Source organism: Solea senegalensis, linkage group LG4, assembly GCF_019176455.1.
Source record: "Solea senegalensis isolate Sse05_10M linkage group LG4, IFAPA_SoseM_1, whole genome shotgun sequence".
Classification (NCBI taxonomy): Eukaryota; Metazoa; Chordata; class Actinopteri; order Pleuronectiformes; family Soleidae; genus Solea; species Solea senegalensis.
In genome coordinates this window covers 17142993-17169938 of record NC_058024.1, presented here as the reverse complement: position 1 = coordinate 17169938, position 26946 = coordinate 17142993, and the positions used below count along the sequence as shown (strand labels likewise).

The 26946-nt window shown below is 41.1% G+C and overlaps 2 protein-coding genes across 3 annotated transcripts in view; both read right to left on the bottom strand.

The window, feature by feature from the left end:
• Positions 1-10109, bottom strand: part of LOC122768113 (membrane-associated guanylate kinase, WW and PDZ domain-containing protein 3) — a 123394-nt gene extending 113285 nt beyond the window's left edge. For both annotated transcript variants that reach the window (XM_044023851.1, XM_044023852.1), the window contains exon 1: positions 9167-10109. In XM_044023851.1, the coding sequence (XP_043879786.1) occupies positions 9167-9473 (307 nt within the window). In that variant the 5' untranslated portion in view covers positions 9474-10109. The remainder of the gene's footprint in view (positions 1-9166) is intronic.
• Positions 10110-12507: 2398 nt separating this feature from the next.
• lrig2 (leucine-rich repeats and immunoglobulin-like domains 2) lies at positions 12508-26814 on the bottom strand. Its single transcript, XM_044024242.1, has 18 exons — positions 26146-26814; positions 25405-25479; positions 24978-25112; positions 24411-24554; positions 24078-24221; positions 23586-23729; positions 23127-23270; positions 21452-21532; positions 21120-21191; positions 20875-20943; positions 19665-19828; positions 19181-19492; positions 18719-19000; positions 17943-18383; positions 17659-17811; positions 16847-16987; positions 16317-16583; positions 12508-15655 (listed from the first exon to the last, which is right to left on the bottom strand). Exons 1-18 carry the CDS (start codon positions 26331-26333, stop codon positions 15453-15455), a joined length of 3159 nt encoding a protein of 1052 aa, XP_043880177.1. The 5' UTR covers positions 26334-26814; the 3' UTR covers positions 12508-15452.
• Positions 26815-26946: the final 132 nt, after the last annotated feature.

The following is a 26946-nucleotide window of genomic DNA, read 5'->3' as shown; positions in this document are numbered from 1 at the left end:
ATACTCATCACTAGTCACCTTGCGGCGCCCCTCCAGCAGATGGCGCTCTAGGCGACCGCCTATATCGCCTATGCCGAGAGCCGGCCCTGGTTATAGTGCATGGTTACCTTTTATTTCAGTGTCACTTTCAAACTCTGCAACGACTGAACAATTTGAGGCCGACCGAAGATAAAAACCTGCATCGACTGACTGAGTCGTTTGATGCAGGAGTGAATGCCAAGTGCGTCTATTCCCCATTGAAGAAAAAAAGCCAGATGTTGGTGAGTTTTTGGACCACTGGAAAAAAAGGACTCCTCTGAGGAGCAAGGCGAAACCAAAAGACAAAAAAAACCCAAAATAAATATTCACACACACACAAGGGACGATGTATTTTTACATTATGGTTCCATCACAAAGAGCATCTTTTGGGAATTTCTAAGTTCTTCAGATTCCTATTTTGGCAAACGCACAACATGAGTAAATATTGTTGATGAAATTCACAGGCACGGGTACAAACACAGATATGTAATGCATTTTCAAAAGTGACGAATGCCTGGATTTGTAGGGAAGAAAAAGGCAGATATCTCACAAAGGTAATGATGAGTAGAACGGAGCATGAAAAATCAGAATTCTCCAACAGAGCAAGCACAAGGTACAGTGGGTAATGAGGACAAACATGATGTAGGTTGAAAAAGAACCACTTTCTATACCCATTACTCCTCATCTATTTAGTGAAACCCAACCCCAATGTCAAATTTCCACTAGTATTGCTGAATAAACAACTAAAATGTAGATAACGCTTTAATAGCCTCCTAATAAAAAGATATTTACAGAGTTTTGGAATAGAATTGCTCATTAAACCACAGCGTGAATGCTAACAGCCATTTACAACAACAACTGGATCTTTCATTGGAACAGAGACCGAAGACACAGAGGAGCGGAAAACCTTCATACCCACCCACTGATGAAGTCACATCAGATTTGGTTTATGTATGTCACAAATCATGAAGTTTCCCTTATGAGGCTTCAAATAATAAAAATAACACCGCAGGGGAACCATGGATGGTGTTAATGCACAAATTATAATTGCATGCTTTATGGCTGTCGGAGAGCTATTGTAAGCCATAATACTTAATATTATGAGAGATATAATTATATCATGTTGAATATATACAGGTTCCCACAATGAGGTTGCAGGTAATTAGATGCCAGTTGGAGAGATATTAGATTATCTCAAGTCCTGATCAGATCCCCCACGGTGACCTTTTCTCATTTTTACTTTCTGTCACCTTTCCACCGTTCATTTTTAACTGTGAGGGGAGCTCACGAAGTGACGGTGCAAAAGGTGGGGTACACCCTCCCTGAGCAGGTCACCAGTCCATCACAGGGGCCAACTAACAACCATTCACTCTCACATTCCCATCTATGTGCAGCAGTACCTGGAGATAACCCATGCACACACGGGGAGAACATGCAAACTCCACACTCCTCAGCCAAAAAACACCCACAGGTGTTTCTGACAATATTTTCTTTTATATTAAAGTAAAAATTTTTTTTTTTTTTAACTGAAATATTTATGGAGCACACATCTCATGTAGGAATGAGCATGAAATGCACTCTCAGCTTTGACTGTCTTGTCAAGAACGCTGTTTACATTGTGATTACTGCAGGTGCTGTGGAGAGTTAAACAAGAGCGGCGCCAATTTGATTAAAGTGGGAATAACCAGAGACAGTGGAACACTGAGAGTTGTGCTATTCTCTCTGACGATAGCCCATCGCATTACTATAACAACATGAGCAAGGAGTCGCTGCCTGTAATACAGATGAATTATTGAGGACTTGGGTGGGGTTGTTTTGTAGTTGCATTAGGGCTCTGTCCACCTTATTCACACCAACTCCCGCTGTCATCCGCCCCCACAAACACTCGCTGTGAAAATGCTACGGGACATTGGCAGTTGTGCTTTGCAGTAACATTAAGGAGAAAAGTGGTGCAGCACTGCACTGCAAAAACACAAGTCGTTAAAAAAATGTGTTAATCCATAAATGAAGGAAGATTTTTTTTTTTTTTAATGGAGACCAACTTGTTAGAGGCAGTAAGTTAGTCGAGCCAGACAGATTTATCATTAGGCCATTTGGCCATTAAGACCAGCCAATGTGAGCGTTTCACAGTATTATTGTTTGTTTGCTGAACAAAATGTAGAAAAACAATTTGACCATTGACAACAGTGCCATTACCTGCTATTGCTGTTCATTTGCTAGATGTTTAAAGGTATCAACACAGTGTGTGAGATGCAGAAAAGATGTGCATTGCTGTTTACATTTTATAGGAAACATTTATGTATATTTTCTTACTTCAAATTCTATTTCCTTTTCCATTAGAAGTGCTTCTGCAGGTACATTCAAGTTAATCTTTGAAGGACACACAGTGCATTCCATGTGGTTACGTTACTAAGCGACAACAGCCATTACGAGGAGTGTATTTTTAATAGAAGATCAATCTCAGAGTAATAAACAATATTGGCAGAGCAGAAGAGCAGGGAGGAACGCGTCGACAGAGGCAGCAGTGAAAGTCAGTAAGACATTAATGAGGTTAGGTTAGAGGGTTGAGAATATTCAGTTATGAAACAACACTCTAGCTAATTGTCTCACTCCAGTGCTGAGGCGACTGCTATGCATTTAGTTTGACAATCTTCTCGCTCAAGTGACCCTGTGGACGCCATCAAAAAAAAACACAAACTGGCTGTTGAGTGTGATGACAACCGAGTGGCCAGGTGAAGCTTTATGCTACTGAACTTAACATAAATGAGGGTTTGTGTGTAATTTGCTTATGAAAACACCTTCTCTTAAAACATTTTAGCTGATTTATCAAAAAATAAAGAAAGAAAAGAAAGAAAGAAAGAAAAACTCTGGTGGTGAGTAATTCTCACACTCATGGTCAAAAAAGAGTGTCCATTTTGCCTAATCCCCAAATCTGCAAAACCCACATGCACACACACAAGGAGAACATGCAACACATTATCTTCATTGTGCAAAATAAATAAACAAGAAAGCAGAAAAGGGCGCAAACATAGAAGTCAAGAGGGTCGAAGCTAATTCAATCTACTGTTTTAGACCTGGGTCATATCGAGGGATCTCGCCAAGATCCAAGAATACACTTTAAAGCCAATGTCGGCCAAAACCGATATCATGCTGACAATATCGTGCCTACTTCAATCAGGTCTGATAGTATTGCTTGATAGAATCCATTTTCAGATGAAGGACGCAGAATACAAATAACGTCACATCTTTTCTGCTCACAAACAGAGGCAGAATAACAACAAAACGGATAATGAATAATGACTTGGCTAATATTTTCCTATGGTTAAAGTCTTCAAGGGTCCACAGTCTCCAGATTATTCTCCATGACAGATGAGCACATCCATCTGTAACTCGCTCGAGGTTCAGAGTTAATAAATTTGCTAGGGACCCGTGTCTAGGTTTGAAGGATGGTTTAGCGGGAAGGACACGAGAACGCAACTGGAGCCACAAGGTGTTATTAACAAATGCATTTTGAATATGTTTGTATCGCAACAACAAAAATATAAACGTAAAATATCACATCCTTAGTGCAACCATACATTCCAAAAGTGCAACCTTTGCACAAAATAGTGTCCTCCGAGTGCAATTACAGCTCCGGATCCTTTTGGTAATTCCATCCCAGTTGAGTTCAGCTTCAGTTTGGTTTAGTCAGTTTCTGTTCAGTCAAAATCAAGGCAAGTCAGATTATTAAACCTTTCTTTAACCAGGATAAGTCTCACTGAGATTAAGAAGAGTATATGAGTGTCCTGGCCAACACAGCACATGAGGAGCTTTAACAGTCCTACCACGTTCACCTCTTTGAGGTGATGCAGTTCAAGGGTGGCTCACTATTGCTATTACCTAAGTGATCATGACATTCCAATTTCAAATTTCTTATAGCCACAATACAACAAGATCAAAATTCAGAAGACAACACTGTATCACAATATGGAATGTTTTCCTGCCTCTACCATGAGCTATGACTCGGCACTTGAATATCGCCACAGCATACACAGTTTTATCCTACAAATTATTATTAGCACAGGTTGTGCATAAAGAAAATAAAAGGAAATCTAACCAAGTCAGAAAATGTACTATAAATGGATGAATAATATATGACATATTGTACGCTTGAGTTTTTATATTATAACTATCACAGCAGTAACATCGAGTGCTGTGTCAACATGTCACAGACTCTGTGGCTCCTAATATCAATGAGCAGCATGATAACACAGACAGGTGTGCAAACCACACTCAGGTAAACTCACAAAGACACGTCCAGAAGCAATTTACTCCTGGCTCTCGCTCATCTCCATTTCTCACAATGTACAAGTTCTCCAGTCCATGCATCTCCGCCTCTCGTGCAGACGACAGAAGTTATATTAGTCCAACTTCTACTGAGTGAGTATCAAACTCACGTCGCTCTCGATCACTTGCGTTACTGTTGCCGTGTCTCAATCCGAGGGCTGAATCTTCAGGGGGAGACAGAAGTCAGCCGCTGTGAGGAAAGAGACGCTCTAGCACACACAACTCACCGACTCCCCTTCTTTCTTCTCCTAATAAATTCCGATAATGAAGATGTTCTGCAAAAGTGGCGGGAGGACCATAAAAAGAGATGGTTCTGTCCAGCCATACCAACAGTAGAGCATATCTAATCCAACTTTTCCACATTATTTCCCATGAAAACTGAATTCTGTTAAGACTTCAAGTGTTTTCCTCTGTAACCAATCAGTTCAGAGCAGAATAATAGAGGTTTCATTTCATCGTTGCTAAAGCTGCATTGTCAGTGTGATTAAATCCAACAGCTATTGGGTAATAGTAGGTGTAGTAACTTTGTCAACACCGGAGCAGGAATGGTAACCCTGCTGATGAATCACCTAAATGATGGTTTCTGCTGGGTGAAATGAAGTGAAAACAGCGGAGCGCGAGGAAGAACATACAGTATCTGGCAATCTAAAACACTACAGCATATTCTAGATAATAGTCAGCAGTAATACAGAGAGTGTACATATTTGCTGTTAATGGGCTGAAACACTGGTCTGGTCCTTTAAGCTCTTACACTGGAACATCAGTTTCAACAAATACAGCCGCAGCCGACGCAGTATTACTCTTATATTTTATGAAAATGTCGAGTAAATGTTTGCAAAGTTTCCTTTTAAATTAATTCCGTTAACTGTATTTTTTTATTTTAATGTGACAAAAGGAGATTTCACTACCTCTTAGGGACTCCTGGCCTAGAAAGCAGTATCAGAAGAGGTGAAGGCAACACACAGTGACATGAATACAAGGCATCAGCGCAATTATAAATCAAACAGAGGGCAAAAGTATCCACATCAGTACAAAAGGGTCAATAATCTAATAGCCGATCACCACCATCAGTGCCAAAGCCTGATCCGACATTTCACGGGATTTAGAGGAGTTATGTGCTTCACGGTTCTTCAGCTTCATGAAGCCCATTGTCAGAAACTTCTCTCCAGCGAGTAGAACAGATGTCTCTACTTATCTGACCGAGCTCTCTGGTGCTGCTGTATTCCCACGTTCACTCAATCCCAATTTTTATTTTTCTTTTTTCTCTTTTTTTTTAGTACTTTGCAAATATCTTTGCGGAGCCAAAGCATCGCCTGTCAAGTGGATGATTCCATTGAGAGGCACTTCCTGATATGAGAGGTGCATTTATGTGATTAACCCACACTCGCACGCGGTTCACCCAGAAGCTTTGGAGCTTGTGTCACTTCTGTATTCATCTCTATTGGTATGATCAGCAAGCATTGACGAATTTGCTGATGTGCCAGAGGAAGTAGGCAAATCTAAATGTGATGCAAAGTGGGCAACACATTGTTAACACTAGATTTCACTGCTGCATTACACTAACTTAAGTTGTGCAATTTTACATCAGAATTCCAATTCCAAAATTGGCTTCTAAAACTCATGTTCTCACTCGAGTTATCTCACATCTCGCTCTCTCACACTCTCATCTTCTACCGTTTTATCCCCCACATGAGGGTCACTGGCACCAATCTCGGCTTGACATAGGGCGAAAGGCGGGGTCACAGGGCCACATATAGGGACAAACATCCGTTCACTCTCACACTCACACCTACGGTGCCCATATTGCATGTTTTTGGACTGTGGGAGGAAACCGTAGCAGCCATGCAGCCCTTGTTCATGTATAAACTATCAAGATTAAAATGTATTCATCTTTAAATATAAACACTATGATTACCACACCCCAAAGTCTTTGAGTATTTGAAATAATAATAACAATAAGAAGAAAAACACCTGCATTTTGACTTCATTGATGAAGTTCAAAGTAGGTTCAAACAGGGAGACATTGGGCATCTTTGTAATCAGATTTCAGACTCACAGTGACCCTCTTTCACGCCAAGCCATGGTCACGCCATGCAGATTTGTCAACGTCCATCAGATCCTCAGCATCGCTCCGTTCCATCAGCCGCCAACAGTGTCTAGACTCTGGGAGAGTCTCCTACTGCTCACATGGCTAATCACAACAACAGCGAGAAAAGGTTTTTGCTCAACTGTCAATCGAAGTCGCATGCTGAGTTTCCAGCGGTTTTAAACGTCCGCAACACTCACAGCTGTAGAAAGTGTGTATGTGTTTCACACGTTCATGTACAGTCAGTCACCTAAGAGACAGATGGAAGTGCTTTACAGTGTGTACCACAATGTCAAATTATTCATTTGATGTCAGAGTCATCATCCATTCAGCTGCGTAAAAATGGCTGCACGTTGTATGTTGTGATTGCACAGGAGACAGATGCTGCAAACAGACATCGATCAGGTTTTCTTTCTTCTTTTTTTACTTTTGGCTGATAGTTGTATTGGAGGCGCAGGAGGAATTCTGGGATACCATTCATGAGGTCTCTCATCATCCATCTTTTCTGATCCTTCGCTGTTAATAACAGCCAAAATAGATCCCTGCATCGCCCGCACACACACACACACACACAGCTTTTAATAGAAGCATCTTCTCCTCCCAGCTTAATCAAAGACACCTGCAGGAAATGGGCACGTCTATTGTTGCGTCTGAGTGAGAACTTCATTTCAAAGTGTCTGTACGTACGTTCGCATGTGCCGTATGTGAGAAATACGTAAGTAAAGCCTGTTTGCAGCCCCAGGAGAATATACAGTATGATGCAACTATAGAAAAGTGAGTGTGCTGCTGTGTGCATCTCTTTCAGCTCACAGTCTCCTTCGATCAATAGCTAAGACAGATAATAGTCTCCATAGAGACTTACATCTCGCATCCTGTCTCTCTCAATCACAGCCTCAAATCCCCATTTTTGTCTTTGCACTATCTCCTTCCTCCGAGCTCCGCCCCAAACTGTCAGCAGGAGCCTGGCAAACCCACCAGCTCCAGAGGGCAAAGCAGGCAGAGTACAAGAGGATCTTAGAAAGGGCACAAGGGGGAACATCTGGTAGACTCAGACAGCCTGTCCGTCGCTGCTGGCCGCTGTCATGTTATTACAGCGTTGTGGGCTTCCTGCTAACAGCTGATCCTCTAGGCCCGCTGCTTCCATCAGAGTGGAGAAAATCCACTCGCTGACTCAATTATGCACGAGGTGTGAATTAAACATGAGGCTACCACACAGGAATGTATACACTGCTGTGCGCTCATGCACAATGTACATAATCATACAATATAACAAGCCCATCTGTATGCTTACGCCGCGGGGGTTAGTTCGGCCTTTTTTTGCACACAGCCCACTGAGTAGCTGACCCCTGACGGTTGCAACTTAACATATGATTGATGAAGCAGCATATGGACGTATAACACACACTGGAAGACAGTGAAGAAATACACGGTGAGGATTTGTTTTTTCCTACATATGATTTCCATGTGAGATTTAAAGAACAAAAATGGTCTCACATGGGAGTCAAGCCTCAGGCCAAAGTCAAGGCTGATGTTTATCCCCCCCCATCTCTCCTTAGGTCTCTCATGTATCTCTCTGTCTCTCCCTCAGTTTCTCTGCGTCTCTTTGCCTCCGTCGCTCTCCCTGCCCTTTATTAATCATTCTTGGTCAGTGGGGCAGAGAGCATGGAGTTAGGGGCCACGTAGAGCCATGAAATACACTCACCTTTATGTATATGCTACCTAACACGCATCAGACCTCTTTAATATTTTCCTTTTGTCTTCTGTTTGTTTAAGAAACTGCAATTTTGATTCAAAAAAATGTGGGCAAATGAGGTCAAATGACTACAGCACTAGCACACAGACACACGCGCCATAACTAAGCAAGTGCACAATTGCAGCTGATCTTTCAGGATCCTGGCCTGGGGTCTTAGGACTCAGCTGCTATTGTTGATGTAACCTTTTGAACAGTCTCAGTTGTTGTTCAGATGTTCCAGCTCCCGCATATAAAGTATGTCCATCCGCAGCGTCCACAAACACACAACTTTCACTCCACTGCCACTAAAGCGCTCGGTACAGCACAGACAGCAGCATCACCAAAGCCATTAGACCTCATTATCAATTTCTGGAAGTTGCAGCAAGCATCCTGGGAGAGTTGGATGTAGAATGATGGGACAACAAGATACAACACGGCTAACCACTTTCGCTGCTATGGCCAATGGGCAGCGGAGGAGCCTAAATAATGGAGGATGTAATTAGGCCTCATTTCTATGTATGTAAGTGCACTTAGCCTAGAAGGCTCCAACTGGGCTACGTGCCATTACTACCATTATCACTATTTGATCTCCCTGAAAAGGGGTTAGGAGAACTGGGCAATTATGGCACAGGACAGTGAAAGGCTTACATAAGTGAATAGGGATGTAGTGGTTTAGAGACCTGAACTCACTTATTTCACCCTCTGTTATATGTTTGCATTGGCTTCATTAACTTTACCTGACCTGAAGAAAAAGCATTAACTTAAGGGGATTTCATACAAATATCTATCATTTATCATCATTATTTATGTACATGCATTCTTTTATTTTATTTCTTTTTTTTTTTGCTTTTATCCTTGTGATCACAGACAAGGACAATCATGAGGTTTTCTGTGTTGACATGATGTCACTTATCATAACTCCCATCTCACAAACAGAGCTCGGGTGTCACAGCCACAGCGGCGGCAGCAGCAGTGCTGAAGAACTGAAAGCAGAAGGGACGCACCTGGTTTCACCGTCTTCAAGCGAATCGGCTCCCGAAAGTGGCGAATGACAGCCAGGGTGTCTCGGTTTGTAAGTCCACTGACGGGCGTCCCGTTCACCTCCAACAGCACGTCCCCGTAGTAGGGCAGCTTTCCGACGTGACACACCAGCACGTCCAGCTTCATCTGGCCCAGGTGGGGGAACTGTCCCAGCTCTGCTCCCCCCAGAACCTCCACCACGGAGCCGAAGTCCCCCAGGTTTCCCCATGACACCGCGCACTCCACCACTTTACCGGACCAGTGTTTCTTCTTCTTCAGCGTTCTGGACATGGTTACTCCTTTTTTTTTTGCTTTCTTTCACACAACGAACGATTTAACCGGTTACAGTCGATTTTTTTTCTCAGGCTAAATGAGTTCGAAATGACGCGACCTGATAAATCCTCCAGAGCTTTTCTCCCGACCAGCTGGGGATTTCATCTTCCTGGCGTTAACGAGGCGGATTTTCACGCGCGAATAACCCACTGAGGCTCCGTCATCCCACGGGTTTGCGCTCCGCTGTGCGCGCGGTTGTCTAGGCTGCAGTAAATCCAAGCGCTCCTTGTGCGTAAAACACAAGTTGATGGCGGCGACGTGGATGAAGGATGGCGACACTCAAATGTTTTTTTAATGCAACTCCGTAGCTTGGTCAAAACTGGATGTAAACACAGAGTATTTCTCTCAATCGGCGGTTGACTGTGAACTGTCAGTCGCTGAAATGTGGGGCGTCAACGAGAAATCCCTCGTACCTGCGTGCGTGCGTGCGTGTGTGTGTGTGTATCAGGCTGAAAATAGCAGGGCGGCAGCGTTCAGCAGTAGGCGGTTAATGCAGTTGAGAAGATCCTGCCCACGATGACTGTGCTGGGAGACATGTGCGAGTGTTTGTCTGCCACAGGTTTGAACACAGCACACCTGGCATCATCACCGCCACCAGAGAGAGAGCAAGAGAGAGAGAGAGACGTGCCCGAGCTCCGGAACGCCCACTTTACGCAGCAACAGCGGCGTTTAGTCGGCGTTTTCCACACCCTCATGTGTGCTCCACCGTCTGGTGTGCTTTAACAAAAAAAAACATCAAACAAAACCAAAAAAAAAAATCCACTTGATTCTGCATGTTAGAGTGTCACATATAAGTCTAAGTACAAATACACAGTGCGTGAAATCCCAATACGAACCGTGCAAAACAAATTACACCTAATTAAGGCTCTCAATTTGAACAGTGAAGTATATTGTTGGAGAGCGACGAGTGCGAGTGGCCACAGTTGAACGTCTCCACAGCTCCACCTAGTGACGGCACTGCGCACAATCCACTGCTCCACTTCACCCGTTCCCGAGGTCTATGATCGTAACCTACATAAACACTGCCATAACGCTCGAGTGCATTCCACAGCGTGATCCACGAGACAAGGGTTGATTTAACCGTCGATTGTACGTAAAACAGGGGCGTGCACAGACATGTCAGGGGACCGGGGCTGAAGAACAGAAAAGACACACTCTTATTGACTGAAAAACTGCTGTCTTGAATGAAGTCCCCCCTCAAAGGAAAATGTTGACCATTATTAGTACTCTTATAATCTTTTACTCTTTTATTTGACACTTGATGCACTTGAATGAGGTGAAATACAACATTATTTCAAAAGGGACCCTTACCTTGTCAGTGGGAATCGATATCTACATGTCCATGGATTTGACTGTTGATTAGCAGCTTGTTTTTCCTACTCTTCTCTTTATAAATGCAGCAACATTTACTTTTGAGCAGGTTTGTTGTGTTCATGCATAAATTATCCTCATTTTGTTGGTCTCGTGCTGTTGATGTGACCTTTTCTCCAAGAGGGTACTGTTCTCCCACCTACACTCAAGGCCTTCTTGGCCTAAGAGAGCTCATGCATTCACATTAACATATTTGTATTATTAGTCTGAAAGTGGATGAGACGTGAGCGACTCTTTTTCATATTTACTGAACTGGGTAAAAGGGCTGTTGTCCATCCTGTACCTGTTCCATGGAATATGTTGCAGAAAGACTGGAAACTTGAGGGTGACTCCACAACATGCACTTGTGTTTCATAATGTGCTTGTAAATTTAATCTGGATTATTTTTATTTGTTTTCTGCTTGTGTTTTACCTGTGTAAATTTGCAACTGTCGACTGTTTCATATTTGCTGCTGCCTACCTTGGCCAGTACTCCCTTGAAGAAGAGGTTTTTAATCTCAATGGGATGTTCCTGGTTAAATAAATAATAATAATAATAATAATTATAATAATATTAATATTAAATTATTATTAATAATAAAGTTTTTTTAAAGCATAGCTTTGAAATCTAATTACATTTTTGAAAATGTTACTTTATCTCTGGGGATAATAGTCTTGTTTCACAGGGTGTAATTAAGGCCACAGCTTGCTTTCGCTGAAACCTCTCCAGTGCAGCATGGTAGTGGTTTATGACCATTTAGGCAAGTTGACTTTAAAAAAGGACAATCAAACATCTGCTCCTTTTCTTCTCTAACTGTCGAATGAGAGTATTTACAGTGCATATAACCGGCTTGAAATAGATTCACGAGCCTTTATTCGCCACAAGAGTAGCGAGTAAAAAATAAACTGTCACGTTGATATTTAAGATGTGCTGATTGATCGGTCAGTGTATGCTGTTTAATGCCATGAAGGACAACATCTACCTTAACAGCTGCTGGGAGCTGAGGCAGCATATGTTAACGGTTTGCTCAATCATGTGCATGTGCACTGATTTCATCATTTGGGACGTTACTCACTCTCTCAATCACTCATCTTCTACCTTATCCTCCACATGAGGGTTGCAGGAGAGCTGGTGCTAACCACTGCAACAGCCATTTGGGATATTAGTACATATCAAAGGTATGATGGATTATGTTATGAATATGTTTGACGAATGCCTATGAGACAAATGGCCCTAAGGAGCATTTTCATTTTACTACTTCACATGTATGAAAGGAGTAACTTGTGTAAGTGTCACTTCACAAGCTTTCACTTCCAATTTTGCCGTGAGCATATTTTAACATGATGTGGATTCCTAATAACCCTTTGATTATCACTTACTTCTTGAATCCAAGTAGACATTTGTGCCAAATAGTGTAAGATTTCGGCAAGATATTCACACTAATGGATCTAGTGGGATGTCTAAAAATAGGTTTGTTTTTCAAAACTTGAAGACGGTGTTGTGCTAAACTAACAAGCTGTTCCAGTTTCAAAATGCACAATTCTGCAGTTTAAATGAGATTTGTGAAAGTATTTGTCAGATAAACGCTAATTTTAACAAGGTTTCGTGTTAACCCACTCAAATAATTGATACATATAAAAATAATCAGAATTCTTGTTTAATGTTTGAGTAATAGCTATGTAACAAAAGGGCTCTATAGACATGCTTTACTGAATGTACAGGGAAATAAAGGTCCAAAAATACAAGTGAAAACAAAAATACAAAAAAAAGCAGCATTTGATATTGCCAGAGCAGTTACTGCTAAACTTTGGTTTTAAGTCATAAAAGGACGTTCAGAGATTGAAAAACAATACAAACAACACACATTGTGTTACGCTGTGTTGGCAGAAAACAATAAATACTGAACAGCAACGCATTTTCTAAAAGAGGCAATGAAAACGACTGCGAGTAAAAGACGAGAATCTCCTTCCAGTGAGATGAGGGGTACGACTAAACACGACGGGTCTCAGGAATGTCAGGCAAGAGAATTATGTTTCTAGTAAACATTTAAAGAAATAGGCTTAGGGTGATCTGATGATGGCAAACATGACGAAACATGAGAGGCAAGAACAAAGTGTAATATCTGTGGTGAAGATTTCAATGCATCAAAGTGATTATTGACTAAATCTATCAATAGATTGTTTGTCCAAATGGAATGTGACTAAAAGGCATGGAGATAATGCATCCAAGTTTGTTTGTCAAAATCCACAACTGCTAGTTTTGTAGGAGTAAAAAAAAAGAAGAAAGAAGTTGCACCACTAGGTGCATGGTTTTTAAAATTTAAGTCTAACAATATTAATTGTGGAATGAGAGGAAATAGATATTACCATCTCAGGACAGCAAGTTGCCAACAACGTGTCCAACCAAACCTCAGTTTAAGACCAACTTGCCTGTGGGGGCACACAGAGTGAGAGTGCAGTGAAACAACTCAAGTCACAGAATGGTAACATGATGATTGTGTCATTATGGAAAGGGTAAAGACGTCTTAAATCACACTTGGTGCTGTGTACCATGACCAAAGAAAGAAACAAAACATGGAAAATCCTTCCTCAGTCAAAAAATAAAAAGGCAGAATGTGGCAGAAATTATCATTAACATAATGAAAATATAACAGACAGAGACGTCATACCCTTGACACCTTGGAAAATTTGTTTGTTCCTGTTCTGTTTTTGATCCAACTTGGGACTAATTTAAATCGAGTACACTTAACATTGCAGACAGAATGTTAGAAAGCAGTTTTTAGTCTCAACTTTTAGATCTGTTGCATGTACAGAATGCATTTGTTTACAGTTTAGAGTCATTTGTCTAGCCCATGCTATAGGATTTTTTTTGAGAACCACACACAAAGACAAAGAAATGAAGAGCAACCAGACATAAAAACCTGTTCAAACAAGTCCACATTCTTTGAAAATAGTTACCACTGAAACATCCTCAAAGCAAATGCTGACACTTACAGAAAGAACAATTTACTGAAGCTGGGGGCCATTTCATAACTGTGAGAATGTTCTGTTTTATAACCAAAAAAAACAAAAAAAAAAACACTCATAATGTCCATGAAGACATTAGTTACTGCAGCCTTCGTCTCAAACCTCTCTGACAATGGACGTGTAGGGCATGGAATTTAATAGATAACGTGCTTTATGTACACAAACATACATACATGTATAAAATAATACATTCTTATTTTTCACAGTACCAAGCGAGAACCTCAGCAAAATCAATTTCTGTCGAAAGACATATTTGAGAGTAATCTATGACGATAAAGTCTGACGATGTACAGCCTGACATCCACGCGCCGATCTGCATCTGCAAGCGAGTCTGAAATCTCTCTGTTCATTTTCAATTCTGTTTGACCGGAATGAATGAATAAATTAAACTTTTACCACAGCCTGTTAATTATATAATAAACATAGTCTTCAACGAACAAACACTGTACTGTAAGTGCAGATGATGTATCTTTGAGAAAAAAAATAATATACAATCCAGCACATTTTATTTTGTTGCCATAGTGATTGAAGAGACCTCTCCACAACTGTGTCAGCCATCTTAGCAGCTAACGTAAGAGGCTTTAACGCTGCTCCCATACATCGCATCGCACCTACCCCGTTTCAGAGAAGCGGTCGAGATCAGTGCGACCCGCTTGAAAGAGCAAGCCTTACAGCACGTGCACTGCATTAAAACATTGCCACCATTTAATTAAGTGCATGTAAGACATGAGGAAAACAGGAAAACATATCAGTGCATACTGTGTATAAGCCATGATGTCACCTGATTGAGGGAAATGAGAATTCACGATTCCTCCCCAAACTGATTATGAAGATGTAAAGCGAAGGAGCTAACGATTGTGTTTGACACATGACAAAAAACGAGGATATATTCATATATATTCATAATATACACCACATTTTGGTGTTCACTGTCTCTGAAATTTGCATAATAGGATACTAAATAGTATAGTTTACAGTCCGTCAGAATCGCTGTGGGAATGTGGGACATATGCTTTCAAGGTTCTTAGGGAGAGTTACCACCACAATCTGCTGGTGAGGGAAATACAACTGTCCCCCCGTTCAAACCCCATTTTCCCAGTTGGGAGAAGATAGTTTGTAATTTCTACTAAAGTTTTGTACAGACGTCTGTACCAGGAACGTCAGGAAGTCAAACTGCCAGCGTGTAGCGCGCTGCCGTACATCTTGAGCCTCACAGCAGCAGGGACGATCCCATCCAACGTGGCTCTTTAAAGCATACATTCATAGCTTTCTCCATAAGGAGAAAAGAGAAGAGTGGTAGAGGATGTGGGAAAGAGAGGCCCTGCAGAGGTGGAGGTGTTAAAGAGGAGGTAACTTAAATCACCAGTCCGTCTCTCCAGCCCAAAGTCGCAACCTTTCCACAGTGGAGAATGTACCGTGTCCTCTTTTGTGAAAGGGGAATGTAAACATACAAGAGAGCATCTTTGGCAGAGAGTGAGTTGTCTCTTTGGAGGTAGTGGGTGAAAGGAGGGAAGGGGTGCAGCAATTATAAGTCAGAGGCAGAACATGGAGTGTAAGGACCTATGTGGGGGCAGAATGCTCCTGAGGGTTAGTCCTGTTAGAGGCACTTCTGTGGTCCTGTGTGCTTTGGCTGGGGAAGTAGTCTACGTCCCCTTCACTCTGTTCCTCTGCTCCATCTGCAGTGGAAGTCAGAGGAGGCGTCCTGTGAACAATCACTGGATGCTGGCACAGATCTTCTCCCCAGAACGACCTGCCGAGGAAATCTGCAAACACGCAAGAAAACCCAAAAGGTTTCAATTAAGTGATCGACAGAAAATACATTTGATCAGTGATCGGTTGAGATGGGCTACACCAGGGAGCAGTGGTTAGTGATATTGTCTTACAGCAAAAAGACCCAGTCAAAAAAAGTTCCTTTCTGCATGGAGTTAGCATGTTCTGTGCAAGTCCAAAAAGATGCAAAGGTTAATTGGAACCTGGCTGGTGTGAATGTGTGAGTCAATGGTTGTCCAGAGTGTACCCCGCCTTTGCCCTAGGTCTGCTGGAATTAGGTCAGCGGCTTGGCAACCCTCATGTGGATGGATGGCTATGTTCAGATATTTTATGGAGACAAAATGGCAGTAAAATTTGCTTCAAATTAATTAAACGTGAGAGACTGCTTGTGTTCAGGCCTAGGGTGCAACATGAAAACATCTGATTTTCACTCTTTTATATCCTGGTGCATTAACCAGAGAGTAGAGGATGTCTCTGTAGGTGAATAAATAAGCAAATATGGCTATGGTTAATTTCAACGCAGCCTTACTACTCACGAGTGCACACATAAAAAAACTAAAATACATTTTATGTATACTTCCTTTGAAACTGATGAAAATTCAACACAGCAGATTCAATCGATTCAAACGGGGGTTTTCTGTTTCCATATCTCACCATTAGCGTGGTCCAGGGGAGTGTGGCTGCCCAACCTTTTGTCGTGTGAGGAAAGGAAGACTGAGGAGTTCTGGTTGCTTATGAGGTTCTCCAGTGTCGTGTCCATGTGCTGGGCATGCTCACTAAAGCTCTCCTTCAGGTCAGGTAATGTTTTGTCCAGCAGCTCGTCCTCTCCCATATAGGCATAGGGGCAGTACTCTCGTGTACGGGAGTAGATGTTAGCATTGTCGTAGCAGTCGGAGCAGATGACCAGTGAACCTGCGCCACCTGGTGAGGAAAAATAAAAAATTATGAACAATGATTATTGTGGATTATTGTATTATTAATTACTATGTTTAAAGTTGGGGATTTTATTTCACATTTTATGGCTTTTAAAAAAAGATTAGAATGTGAAGAAAATTCTGCATTTAATACTCATAGTGATAGCAAAGCAAATTTGTGAGAGTTCCAACACACAGTGCCTCTGGCTATAACTGTGGCCAGCAAGGGAGGCATAGAAATCCCATGACCGCATGTGAGTCAACACCAACCTGTGGGGACTGCAGATACTCCCTCACGGGGCTCCCCAGGGTGGAAACTGCTCCGGCCGGTGAACAAAGATCCGACCCTGCAGTGCAGCAGGCCGTTTCCTTCTGTTTCCACTTCGCTGCTCATGTCTCCATAGCACACACCTGGGACATGCATGATAATTAGTCAGCATTTCATTTTAGCCGGAATTTAAAAAGGTCAACAGCAAAGCAGACAAGAGAACCCCAATTAGCGTGGAGGCAACCAAATCACATGCATTTTGAAAACTACATTGGGGAGACTTCATATATATATATATATCTTTCAATGATGTGCACTATTTGCTTTTGATGTCATTCGCTTGAAAGGCAGGTGATGTGGCAGCAGACCTATTTGTTCCAGTTTATTGTGTAATAATTTTGTAATCTTAAGATTTAAAGAAAACTAAATCTAAAAATAAAAATAAAATAAAAAACATAACTCAATATTAAGAGTACAGCCCCCATTGAATCATATGACTTTCACTAGAGCCTGGATACCTGACATGAGCCTGGACAGGTACTGACAGAAATGATTGACAGGCTTAGGTCAATTGGCAGGCAATTTCAAGTTCATTTAGCAAAACAGAGTAAAAACATGTGAAAAATACAGTGTAAACATTTAACAGATGTATAAAATATACAAATAGTAGATAATAAGAAGAGTCTAATAAGTGATTGACCTGGTGTTTAGAAACGCAAGCTCTAGACTCCTCGTTTTAAATAAATATGAAAATAATAATGTAAACATGTCAAATGCAATTGAACTGACTAAAATGTGATGCAGTGTTACCCACCATCTGTCCCTTTATGGATGTATCCATTAGAGAGCGGAGGCATGAGTTGCTGGTGGCTGCCAGCCTCGGAGTTACTGTAGCCTTCCTGAGGCTCTGACAGTGTACCCTGAGAGGACAGGTAGCTGGGGATGTCTGCTGGCAAATTCATCTCATCTGGAACAGACAGACAGACAGACAGACATATGTTGATTCGAGACTGTAGAAAGCCACGTTGTCACATCGACGTGTTGTCATCATGGACAGATTTCATGTCGTCCAAAGACTTTTTTTTTTTTTTAAATCACCTGTGTTTGTGATACTGTAGTCCTCACTCTTTCTGCGCATGTGATAGATGACAATGACCCAAACCAGTGAGGTTCCAACCACACAGCACACCACCACAATGACCACGATTCCCACAGTGGTCCAGCCGTCCTGGTCGTACCCTGCACCCGTATCACAGTTTGGCGACGGCGAGACGCCGAGGTAGATGTGGCCACGCTCTGTTCCCAGGGTGTTGGACATGATGCAGGTGTATTTTCCTGCATCAGCAGGACCAGCATCTACAATAATAAGGAGCTGGTTGGCAGCAGCAAAGAAGTGACGCTCTGTAAGGACCAGAGGTCCGTCGTCTTTGGTCCAGTTGAGACGGGGGGCGGGGCTCCCTCCAGCTATACACTGAAGCACGGCGGTTTCACCACGGGCCACAGTTCTGTCTTCCAGCGGCCGCACAATTGATGGAGTTTCTGTGGGAGAACATGATTGATTGTTTTGTGACCGATACAGATTTGCTCACCATTGGCTCCTATTTTCAACATAAAAGCTCTTCTTTTAGTACTAATGTGTACGCCCTCTTTAGAGGCTCTGCAATTCTAAGATTTTTATATATATCAGCACAGACATTAACGTAAATCTCAGAGGCACATTAACATAATGTTGTTTGTGGCTATAGCAAAGAAAGAGCAAGTGTAAGGTGAAATATAAGAAAATAAGCAGCCAATTAAAGCAGAGTGACTAACTTGAAGTCACCCAGCAGTAAACATCAGTAATACACTTTCTGCTGATGAGAAGGGTGACTTACCCAGGACTGTGAGAGTAGCGTTTGCAGACAGGCTGCCAGCTGCGTTCTGAGCTGTGCAGCTGTAAATGCCCATGTCTTCCGTCTTCACATTAGCAATGAAGAAGATGTCATCATCGGGCATGACATGCATCCTTCGCTCTCGGGCAGCAGGAAAGTCAGTGCCTCCGTCCTTCTGCCAAGCAATCTGGGGCGATGGATGCCCTTCGGCAGCACACTCCAGCCTGGCCATAGTCCCGGTCCGGATTGTCAGGTCCATGGGAGTCTTAAGAAAGGACGGCATCTCTGAAAGAGATGGGGTCCATATCAGAATGGACTCCTGACTTACTATCTTCAATTATCTGCTGCATTATCAGCAGATTAAGAAAACAATCAAACTTAACAAAAACTACACCAAACAAATCCCTAGTGTAAAAGACAGAAAAGTAAATAATCAATCACGTTATTTTCCAAAAGGGGACTTACCATTGACTGTAAGCTTGGCTCTGTTGGAGTAGTTGGAGCCAAAATGATTGGACACCACACACTGGTAGCGCCCCTCGTCAGTAAAGTTTACATTGAGGAGGTGAAGCATGGTGGTATAGATGAGCTCTCCCTCCTGGAACTGGGCAAAGTTTTGCACTTCAGCATCATACAACACCTCCCCATCCTTCCGCCAAGCTGTAGCCATTGGCAAGTCACTGCTGCTGGAGGCAACACAGCTTAAAGTCACATTGTTTCCCCGCAGCGCCACAGACGTCTCTGGGTGAGTTGTGATCCGAGGCTTGGGGAAATCATCTGTTGAGACGCAGGAACGTGAAATGTAAAACTCAGTTTGCCGTTAGTGTTCCTGTCACTCAGGCTCTGTTGTGCTTGCCCATGCATGTCCTACAACTAGACTGGATTCATTTTGTGGACAATACCACTTTTAAGTACCACAAAAAAAAAAGACAAGTACACAGGGACTGACCACAAACAAACTCTTCAGGGCTGATGGTCAGGACACTGCGACCAAGTAGACTTGGAGGATGAGCACAGACGGCAGTCACAGACTGTTGGAACTGACTGTCAGTTAGCCAGGGTCCCAACCACTGCATGTGACAGTCGCACAGTAAGCTGCTTGTGTTCAGGACACTGAGGACAGAAACACAATGTTAAAGTCATTTCACTCAACTAATACCATATTTCCTTGTGTACATTTCATAAAAAAGAGATTTAATCTCTAAAAGCAAATGTAAATGCTTTTAATTGGCCTCAGTTACCTACACATCTATGCAAGCAATACTTGTTGTGTTAACCTGTGGAATTTATCACAAAACAGTGCTCTGGTGCACAATTACAATGTGTGACATAAATGACTAAAACAGATAACTATAAGGTTAATGAAACACATAAGCAAGAAAATAAGCAACGATACACAGCAACACAAAACCAACGTGAATAATCAATAATTAGATAAATGAAAGTTTCAAATCTTCTGAAATGCTTTACAACTATCTTAAAAAAGTAGGGCTATAATTTAAAAAACAATGAATGCAGGTATGGATGCAAAGTTTCCATTACCTAAATCATGATGGGAAAGTGGATTCACTGCTATAAAAAGTACCTCCAGAGGACACTTTGTACAAAAATATACTTCCATTATATGGGTGTCGCTATTATGCTGCTCTAGCCAAGTTATCAGGAGAAGCAAATTTATTCTCTCACTAAGCAAATAGTGCTATATTCTATTAAAGCTGCAAACTAATTAATAACAAGAGGATATGACTACTGGCATGACACATTTTCTGGGTTTGACAGCTACTGGTGCATTTCGTTAGGCACTGCATGAGAGACACACCTAAGGGCTCATTGGACTCCTTAAAACGTCAAAAGACTTAACATTTCCACCACCACCCAACAAAGAAAAGAACGCCGTCTAACAACGAAACTAAACTGCGACTAAAGAGCTGAGATTTCTGTAACACACCTAAGCCAATTAAAGCAGCTTGGGATTGATTTGTCTCTTCTACTCTTTCATTAACAAAGTGGCAGAAGATCAACCTGTCACATTGCACAGACTGAGACCTTCTTCCTAAAACCACATGATGCCCATTTAATGTTAAATGATTAACCAGTATGAAAAATAATATTAACATATGAACAAGTGATTCCATTAGTTTAAGCTTGAGTTTACTCACAATACTTTGAGCTTCATGTGGGACAACGCCTCCGGGTGTATCGACATGATGCCATTCTTACTGAGGTCCCTGCAGAGGGGACAGACATATGGATTAGACACACCTAGTTCACAAGCATAAGACGACAACAACAGCACAGTGGCAATAATGGCCTTCTGCTATGTTTATCCATTCAACAGTAATTCTATTTAAACACAAGTGTGGCTGTGTGGAGAAAAAAACGATTGAGCAGTGGTTTAACTTACAGGTGCTCCAGCTCCTCCAGGCCCTCAAACGCTTTCTTGGTGATTGATTTGATTTTGTTCCGCTGGAGAATGCTGGAAGAGAAGATCTTTTTATTTGATGCTTCTGGGTAACACATGAAATGTGACCAGCATTAACATTAACTTGAGGGACAACGTCACACAAAATAAAGATAGAATATAAATCACCCCTATCAGAATAGAGCCTTATCGTATCAATTAACTGTACCTTAAAACCACTTTATCACATTTCACAACTATTCATTAATGTACGAAAGTCAAATTCATCATTATCTGTATCTTTCTATTTATCTGCACGATCAGTTTCCCCTCACATTGTGTTCAGCTTCTTCATTCCATCAAATAAACCGATGGAGTCTTCAATGGCCCAGGAAATTTCATTGTTGCGGATATCGCTGTAAAACACAGAGACATTTAAGGTGTTAAACACACTCTACACAGAGTGACAATCTAAACCTCTTCCTCCACAAAACAAAACAGACTCTCCATCACCACTGTGGGGTTTTTTGTGCCAGTGACGCTCAGTTAGGAGACTAACAAGTTAAGAAACCATAACTCCCACAGAGTGTCACAGTTCACTCTTGCTGTTACGATGAGGAGGAAGTAATGGGCTCTGTTTAGCACTGGATGCAGTTCATGGGTACAATGGAAACCTTGTGTTTACAGGATATGTCGTGGGCTATTTTGTTTCTCTTTTTTTCTTGCCCGACATCTTCTAAACCCACTTTTGCACTGCCAACCTTCACCTCCACCATGAAAACTCTCTTTCACCATTTCAGTTCAGTGGGTTCAGTGGAAGTCTTCTCAACAATTCTCACCTCACACCTACACGACTGATTAAGAAGACATTCTTTCTTTTGAAAGGTCTGATAATCTGGAACTTTAATGTAATGTAATATACTCTCATGTTATATACGCATACAAAGTTAATTCAATTTTATTTGAATGGATGAATGAAAATGGGTAAAAGCATCTAACTTCCACCACATTTGTGCCAACTAATTTAGGGTGTATAAATGTAATAAGACACATTTATGACAAATACATCCAATAAAAGTAATACAAAGAAGAGTGCACAATATTTAATGGCACCCACCACCTAGGGAACATCACAATTTCTCACCCTGATGAAGCCAGAGCTGCTGTGTAATTTGCTAAAATGCTCAGTAAACACGATGAGACCATATTTTTCGCTGCATGATTAAATGTGGGGTAAAGATCTTAAAGCCTAGAACAAGATGAGTCGTGCTCTGTACAAACCAGTTAGTCCGTATACTCTTGACCTTGGTTACTGTAGAAACCTGTCTGCTCTTACAGCCTAGAGATATTGCAGACACATGGAACATGCAAATATCAGGTATTCTACACAGTTGACTTCAAATGCCTGAGGCACCATTCAATTACCCACTGAAGTGAATGGGAAAGTGGTCTCCCTACTGTACTGTTTGTGTTAGTGTGTAAGAATTAAAGGTAGAGTCTTTGAAACAAGTCAAAGAGGCATACGCAGCGGAGGCAGAGAAAATAAGCAATAGCAGATAAATGTTCCCAGTCAACTACAGACAACAATTTCCAGTGTTTTGGGAGTGTAGCTCTGACAAAAGAACTGATAAATTATGCCTGAGCAGGCATCTTGTAGAGTTTCCACATTTAAACTCAAATAAGCACAACGTCCACAGCAATGGACTGGGACAGATGACACAAGCCCTACAGGGCAGGATATTATTAAATTAATGGTTTCACTCCAATGGTTTGGCAGGTGACAAAAATTTGGTGGTATCAGAATGAGACACAACTTTGACTTCTATTACATCTCTACAACTACTTGGGATTCTTTGGGGAATGTGTTGAAGACAGGATTGTAGTCCGCAGCCTTGATGTGGACACACACAGAGCCAAAAACCACTAATGACTTATGTATAATATTTTGAATAGCTACATTACTCTTAAACCAAGGAGACAACACATATTTTAGAAAGGCAAAATACTTACAGGGTACGCAGACTTGACAGGCCACTGAACACTCCCTCTCCCAAATGGCTGATTGAGTTCTCTCCCAGGTTCAGGCTCTCCAAGAAACTTAATCCTACGAATGCCGTCTCCTCAAGTCTCGTCATATGATTAAAGGACAAATCTCTGTTCAAATCAACCGCAAATATGATAAAGATTAGATCAAACTAGTTCCTAGTCAATGCAAATCTTGTATATAAATGTCAGTCTGCATTTAACAATGATGCTGCAAAAAGACTTTCTCACTCAGTCATTACAACCAAGACTGTACATCCAGTGGTAACAATAAGACAATAGTGAATCAGCTCCTGACACCCTACAGTAGTGTAGTGTGATAACAGTAGCTCCTCTGAGCAGAAAGAATGAATTTCAGAGCCCACGGCTAATGACAGAAAAAGGCTCTAGAGTTCATGATGTTAGCTACGAAGCAAACACACTTACAGTTCTTCCAGCTTTTGGCAAAATTCCCAGGCATCTGGTCGGATGATGAAAACACCGTTCTGGTTGACCCTCAGGATACGCAGCATGCGCAAGCCATACAGCCAACCTTTGTTGACCTCCGTTAGGTTGTTGTGCTCCAGCTCTCTGAGACACAGATGGGAAAATCAAAATTGTTATAATAACATCACATGTTAATTCTTCTTTTCTACTTTTATAGTAGAAATCTACCAGATTCTTCTGTCTTTGTTCATTTGAAGATATCCTCATATTGACTGATTGCATTACCATTTAAAAAGGGCTTTTATGATCTACTGTTCCACACCATTAAATATTAAGCATTTGTCTTTCCAACAATACAGATATGTCATTAGCTGCAAGTCAAGATATGGACTTTAAACCTATGTTCATTAATGTGCTATAATCAACACATAAATTCCTTATGAACATGCATGTGAATGTCAATTTTGAAGGCATCTACAGCTCTGTACTCACAGTTCTTCAATGTTGTTCAGTCCAAAAAAGGCTCCATCCATGAGTTTGCTGATGCCGTTCCTCTGCATCTTCAGTGACTTCAGTGAGTCCATCCCTTTAAATGTTAGGCTGTCCACTATCTTTATCTTGTTACGCTTCATTTCACTACAATGACAGTGACCATATTTAGAACACATAGAACCAGAAAACAGACCAGCTGTGTTACCTAGAATTAGATGTTCAGTTAATTCTGCCAGGTAATTTGGTAAAAGTAAAAACAGAAAAAGACAACTGGCAACAGTTTTATTTTATAATTTTAGTTTAACATCATACACTCCACAATAAAATACTTACAGGAACTGAAGCTGTGGAAGCCTGAAGACTTTAGATGGCAGGGTTGCTAATCTGTTCCTGTTGAGCTTCAGCACCAGCAGGGTGCCAGAGATGTTTTCAAAGCAACCAGGCTCAAGGATGCTGATCTTGTTGTTACTCAAATTCCTATGATATAAAGGACCAGGAAATATTAAGGCCTTTACACATGCCTTTAGTATAGCAAACTAACCACCCCAAGGTTTTTCTACTGTTCTGACAAAATCACCATTGACTTAAATGAATGGTTGTCGATTGAGCAGTACTTTTTAATTTCATGTGAACACCATTATTCTTTCTTATATATTTAGTTACTTAACTATTTTAAGCTGATTTACTACTATGACAAGTGTCTTAAAACTTCCAAAAGTTTAGACAAAGACACTTGCTACTATAAAAAGAAAATATTAATATGATACTATACATACTTAGCAGATTAATGCCCTCTAATGATTTTTATTTATTTTAGCTTACTTTTCAGGCTGTTCCAGTTAATACATTGATCATACTCATTTATGGCAAAAATTAAGATGAATTAAAGTGTTTCCTTACAGATATTTCAGCTGCATGTTAGGGAAGGATCCAACTTTAAGCTCAGAGATGGCGTTTGATGTGAGGTCCAGTGTCTCCAATGAAATGTAGGGCTGCAACTGATGTATTGATAGTTCTGTGATCTTGTTGTGAACTCTAGATTTTTTTTAAAAAAAAGAAGAGAGAGAGAGCGATATTAGTCTTCAGTATCATGATGACTGGTCTGACTCATATCAGCAAGACGAAAATCATATCTACTGTTGTGCACCATGATGACAAACAAAACACACCACCTTTCAGTAGACTACTATATATACTAACACAGCAGCAAACAAGCTATTAAAATATCTTGAGAATATCTGTGCTTACGAGGTATATTTTTCTATCAAGGAAACATCCATAGTTTGACGATGAAGACAAACAAACCTTAAAGAGGTGGAGTACTTACAGCGACAGTGAGGTGATGTTTGAAGAAACATCTCCAAGAAATGGAAGAACAGCCAGCTCATTGTAATTCATGGTGCTGAAATGAAATTCAAAAGAAAAAATGAAGTAACAATTAAAACAAAAATCTGCTGTGCCATGAGTGAGACTAGGACATTAAATTACCAATACTTGTTTATCCATTACATCAATCAAATACTTCATTGTGTCTATATATTTATATTCAATTGGCTGCATGATATGGGTATTTCTAGGGTAATTTATTATTGTCTCACTTCTGGTTTCATTATTTGTCCTTCTAATAAATTCTAACAATTAAATAATAAATAACAAACATTTATTGCACAACACTTACGATCTGTCTCTCTAAAGTATCTGTACTGCATTGCAAATATAAAAAGTATTTTTATTTGTGAAAAGAATGTGTAAACAAATATATATACATGTATACATATACATGAAACAAAGGGTTTTGTCAAATTTTAAATGGAAGAAATTAATTATTCGCAGCATGTAGAAAGATTTCTCTTTATATGTCCCATTTGAAATAGTTTACCATTGAATAAGTAAAGAGTTTGGATGTTTGACTCAAAACTTGTCGATGACTGTTTATATGAAAGAACGCATTTACAGTTATCATAATACGCATGCCACTGATGTTTTATGTCGCTCACCTTGGTTGGGGAACAAATAAGTGCAGTGGATTAAATGCAGCACATTATCGTCAAACGGGTTGTGTACTTACACATGGGTTATCCCATCTGGTGGGTCCAGCGGTGGCGTCGACAGCCTTTTTCTGTTGCAGTCCAGGACACGCACATCATCTTGCCCTTCCGAGCACAAACACGGAGCCGGGCAACTCTCCAGGGCGCAGGCACTCACACCGAACAGCATGAAGACAAGGGCCGAAGGAATGGGCCAACCCTCCGCCATTTTAAATGTCTTCCTGCTGAAGGCTACGTGGCTAACTTGCTAAACTGGCACGCTAACGATAACAATACCACCATGAAACTATTCTTTCACCGTAATATCAACTGGACACGCTCATACTTCGGGTTTATAGTGTTGTTGTTCCAGGCGGAACTGTAAGATACAGTTTTATCCAACTTGCGCGAGGCATCCCAGAAGATTATCTCCTTCTTCCTCGAGCCTGAATTCCTTCCGCTCCAATCTGGACAACCACTCGGGGAGGCTAATGCTACCTCACTACCGAGCTGCTTTAGTCCCACAAATTCGCAACTTTGTACCATAGGGCGTCGGTTTACTATCACACTTAACCGGGTTCGGTTTAAAGTTAACCGGGGGAAATGTTATCTCCTCTAAATTCGAACAGTTTTTCTCCGTCTTACTAACCCGAAGGAACAACAAAGCGCTTTGAGATGATGATATGGGATATCCGAGATCCTGCCCCTCTCTAGCATGTTTACAGTGATTCTATTGGTCAATAACTAAGTCCGTCAAATCACTGAATCGATTTAGTTGGATCGCATTTAAAAATGTTTTGGTGGAAGACCTTCACTTCTCACAGCAATGAGTATCACATTTA